The following is a 5,086-nucleotide window of genomic DNA, read 5'->3' as shown; positions in this document are numbered from 1 at the left end:
CTATCTATGTTTTAAATTGTTGTTTTACTTTTATGTATGCACCATGACATCAAGTCAAATTCCTCGTACGTGTCAACCTACCTGATTCTGATTCATTGTTTTAGTACAATGTTTTTAGTTTTAACTACTTGGTTCTTTTGTCAATCACATTGCTCTTCAAATCATAACAAAAGTGGAGGGCAGCAATGCAGCCATGATCATTTTTCATGCCAGCAACAGTAATGCTTACGTAACACCTTATCTTTCACATACAAGTTCAAACTGACCTGCTTGCGCACGCTGTGAAGTCACACACGTATGAAAACGAGTTAGCTACTTGTTGAGGAAATGACCACCATCCAAAAAGGATTTTTGGCATGGAAGTTAAGTATATTATGAGTTACTTTTAAAACTTTAGGCAGAATACCTGCTTTTGCGAACTCAAAACTGAAACAGTACTTTACAATAAGAACTGGACTGGACAGACTGGAAAAGTTTAATCCAAGATAAACAAATGTATTGTCAACAAATGGGATAAAGGATTTTAGAATTTGTATCCTGCTCGAAACTAAACTACACTGCAATATTCCCCACTCACTATTTTTTCCTCTCTCTACCTTTTAATGATTCGAATGAACTGGTTGTCTGAGCTATTCAGACTCTATGCATAAAACAACCCATGACCTGAAGTCACATCTAACTTAAGCTTAAATGGAGGCAAGCTACACATATTCTGGAGTTTGAGTACTATATATATTGTTTATGTTGTGGTTGTGTTTTGGAGCTCATGAATTAGTTTGAAACATCTGGTTAGGAGCTGGATGTTCATGCCAGAACATTTATGTGTGTGTGGACACATAGAGCAGGAATGTTGTAATGTACCAGTCAGAGAACAAATGTGTGAAATAAATACCGAGGAGTCATTTGAGGGCATATAAATCCATAAATATAACATTAAAACCTCAATTATTAACAGTAGTTGAATAGCTGAAGTGCATTTAAAAAAAGAAAAAGAGCCTTTATGACAGATGTTGGCTGTCTGTGTGTGTCTGTGCTGTTGCTGCTGAGATGCGTCAACAACCATGCCACCTGTCCGGAACTAGAGAAACCCATAAGAGCTGCTTTGTTCTGGGTGAATAATACAACATATGCCGTCTTGGTCAGACCTCCATTAGCCCTGCATGCTGCGTAATATCAACATTTGAGGATTGTTTTTTTCCAGAAAGACAGCAGTGGAAAACTGACTGGGTTAGGTGACTAATATATCATGTAGTTTGTTTTCGCAGCAGGTTGGTTTGGTGACGAGTGTTTTTAAAGCAAAGATGAAAACATAAAATAATGAGGTTATACACAACAGCAACTTCATACCACTGTTACCTACTTTCTATCAGCTTTATAGTCAAATGTGTAACATGCTTTAGCACTATTACAGTAGTGAAGAAAGGCTGAGTGAATACAATTTTTCCCTCCCTCAGAGGGGCCTGACACCTTGGATGTGTCATCTAGATTTAATCGGAAGTATTTTTCCATTACAGAAAAAACAAATGACACATTAGCTTAATATAAAGGCATGGGCTAAATTCATTATCATTGAATTGCAATATTGCACTAGCTGCTAAAGGTTCTTGTTATTTCAGTGCAATGAGCTTTTTCTAAAGATAAGTGTCTTTGGTTACTTTTATTACACAGGATATTGCATTTTATTGATTACCTATTATAGGAATGTACAGATAATAATAAAAACACATTTATTGATTGCAACTGGAGAGAAGCATCTTTTGAAAATATTCTCTAGGAATATGGGGAAAACAAAACACTGCCCACTTCACTTCACTCGAACATTAACTTGCTCCAATTGATGGTCTGCCTTCCAGACTCCAGACCTTTAATATGCATTTCTAGAGTACTAAAAAGTCTCAACATGCATAATATACTGCATGAACCAACACTCCCAATATAATATTTAATCTTGCAATAAAATAAAACCAAGTGAAGGGACCTCTGCGGTAGTTTATTAGAAAAGAAAAGGGAAACAATTCCAGGGAAATAGTGTCTGAATTTAGATAAGGGTTGTGTTCTTTACTAGAGGTCACAAGGTTCAACCTTGTGATTCCACTTATCACTCGCACCAACTGTTGCCTGAGAGGAAGATAGTGAAAGCTGTCTGCTCACAGCGTCTCACTTAACAGTGCTAAACATGGGGACTATTTGGTTCATTTTAGATTATAAAACCATTAACAAAATGTGGGCTTCTCACAAGTACTCAACTACATTTTGTCTGGTTTCCACATTGCATTTCCTTTGTACTAGAGCTGTTAATATCCCTTTTTAAATAAATCAGAAAAGCACAACATTTGCAGAAGGATCATTTATTGACATACGTGCAACCATCCTCTGAAAATACCCATAGACTTGAGAGAGTTAATGCTGTAACAAAGCAATAAATATGGTAGATATAAAAACATGCCAGCATTTTATGCCATCAGTTAAACATTTACAAAACATCGTAGCAGTCAGCTCAATGAGCTGCCAGGTTGAAACTTAAGGTAGGGCGGTGTTCTGCTTGCAAGCTGAGTAAATGCTCCCTTTATCTGAATGTAGGACCTGTAATACAGAAAGAAAATTAGAAACTCACATTTGGGTGGAGGCATTTTGGAACAGGATAGTGGGATGATTTGTTTACCTTTGTTAGTTAAAAAGACTTCTGGATATTATTCAGGATGTCACCGTAGACAAAGTTGAACAGTTGTTCCTTTGACTTGGTTCCATCTAGCTGCACTGTAATAACAAACAACAAGTTATAATCAAGAGGAGAAATTGTAATCTTTAAATATAAAAAAAAAAGCCAAAGTGCATACTTACAGACATCAACATCTGATGACTCCATGACGTTCTTGTGTTTCAAATACATGGGCCAGACGTGGCCCTCGAACAGGCCTGGGGGGTCTGGCCACGCGTAGTTCCTAGAGCTGCAGAGAGACACAACACCAATTACATAAAGCTAATTAAAAAAACAGAGCTAGAGTATAAACACTAGTTAGGAACAGTGTCTGAACACTAAAGCACTTACCACCTCCTCTTTTTGCATTCTTCATGTGGGATGGAAATAAAGAAGCGTTGGTTCAGCACGTCGATCAAAGGTCTGCAAAGCAAGAGTAAAAAATAAACATCAAGACTGACGGATCACACCTTGTTTTAACAGTGAGAGATAACACCATGTGTCCTTACCTGTAGGTGTAAAGCAGAAAGCCTTCCACAAGGAGGATGTGAGTCTCCTCCTCATCCTCTTTGTGGTCAGCCTTTGGGACGATCTCAGTATCCAGGGTGTTATTGACGCCATGAGACTTCTCAAACTTTACGGGGTTGTCCAGCCATGCATAGATCGTACTCATCATGGCGTCCATGTCCAGGGCAGTAATGACTGAAGTGCAAAGAAGTGCATAGAAAGTAAGAAATGTATTCAGTGCTCAAGTTTGACTATATTGCATGCAAATTACATTTATGCGTCTGCAGACATACGAAACAAACAAACAAACACACTCAAATCCTTTCATTAAGAACCTGGGCTTACCATCGTACTGCTTAAAGCCATCTTCACCAACTTCAATCTGATCTTGGGGCTGAAAGATACAATAAGATGTACCCAGGTGCATACCACTCGAGCTACCACTCTGCTGTACGGAAGGCTCTGATAGCCTTTTACTCAAGAATTTAAACTATATCTAGTAACACAGGCAGCAAAGTGTTAACACCGTACCAACTTGTGTTACCCAGAGCCCTCCCTTTGGTTAACTGTATTCAATATTCAAAAACAGGTGTGTGTATGTGGCTCACCTTGAAGAAGTCATCCTGGTGTACCACACAACAGTTGGGCAGGCTTTTGATCAGTTTGTTGGTGAGGGTGGTTTTCCCTCCGTTGGTAACGCTGCAAGGAACAAAGCAATACATTGATGTTGGACAATGCAAGCTACATTTACAGATTAATGGTTTTACTAACACTTGAAATACATGGTACCTAGCCTTTAAAGAAGTACTTCTGAAAGAGACAACTTGATTTTGAATGGTAAATATACTTTATTCATAAAGACATGCATCACAGATCAAGCTATGTGTAAAACTTCGTAAATGCATGACAGAAAACATTGACAATTCTCTTTCTTAATATTATGCTGCTTATTATGATTCTCACTAAAACATTGTTCAAGGTCGAAAAATCGTTTTGTACTGTAAACAACCATTTCGTTTTTGACCATTATAACACATCAATGTCATTGTAAGGGTATGTTAAACATTATGTAATTACTCATTAACATAGATTTTCACTTATTTCCTCAACAAAACAAAACAGTTCAACCTTACATAGCCGCTGTCAGTTTTAAACGTTAAAACATATTTTTTATTAATAATCAATAGTATTGCTGTAATTGTTGTAGTTTGCTTTGAAAAACGGGAGGCATGTTTGAATGAAGAGTGGTACAAAAAAAAGAAATTGTACACAAAATGTACACATTTTAAGAATGACTTTAGGCATTGAAGACTGCCTCATGGCATAAAAGGGTGGATCACCTGTGCATTATGGCGGGTTTGCTTATTGTTTTACATGCTAGTAAACGTTAGCTTTAGCTTTGTTTATTTACTTAAATCACCAGGATAAACCCTTATACAAAACGGAAAAATCATCACTAACATAACGTTTTTTGAACAGCAGTACAACAAAAAGGAAGCTACACTATAGCGGATGTCATGAACGCACTTTCCTCCACGTGTGCCTTGTAGGGCCTAGCAGCTCCATTTAGCCAGCTAGCTTAGCATAGCCTCCGTTCATACAACCGTAGGAACTCACCCGCCGATGCCGATGATGTACTTCATGATTTCGGATGGTTAAAGCTTGTAGACAGAAGGGTTCAAAAACGTCAATAAACCGGTTCAGGATCGGACGGGAAGAAAGCTTAAAAAAGAGAAGGTTACAACAGGAAACGTCAACTACTTAATTCCTCCATGGCACTTGAGTTAAGTGGGTTAGAGCAGAGACGAGGCAGTGTCACTCGGACGCGGTCTTCCACCGAGAGAGGGCCGTCAGTTCAATGCTGCTGCTACACATACTGAG

At 38.2% G+C, this 5,086-nt stretch overlaps 1 protein-coding gene across 1 annotated transcript; it reads right to left on the bottom strand.

Moving 5' to 3' along the window:
- Nucleotides 1–2,329: 2,329 nt before the first annotated feature.
- Nucleotides 2,330–5,086, bottom strand: mibp2 (muscle-specific beta 1 integrin binding protein 2). The gene is made up of 8 exons (XM_010777778.1): nt 4,823–5,086; nt 3,814–3,904; nt 3,551–3,599; nt 3,208–3,400; nt 3,050–3,121; nt 2,842–2,948; nt 2,663–2,757; nt 2,330–2,583 (listed from the first exon to the last, which is right to left on the bottom strand). The coding sequence occupies exons 1-7, from the start codon at nt 4,846–4,848 to the stop codon at nt 2,672–2,674; spliced, it is 624 nt and encodes a 207-aa protein (XP_010776080.1). The 5' UTR covers nt 4,849–5,086; the 3' UTR covers nt 2,330–2,583; nt 2,663–2,671.

This window comes from Notothenia coriiceps, unplaced genomic scaffold, assembly GCF_000735185.1.
Source record: "Notothenia coriiceps isolate Sejong01 unplaced genomic scaffold, NC01 NC01_scaffold00018619, whole genome shotgun sequence".
NCBI classification, from domain to species: Eukaryota; Metazoa; Chordata; class Actinopteri; order Perciformes; family Nototheniidae; genus Notothenia; species Notothenia coriiceps.
This window is presented reverse-complemented; position numbering and strand designations above follow the sequence as displayed.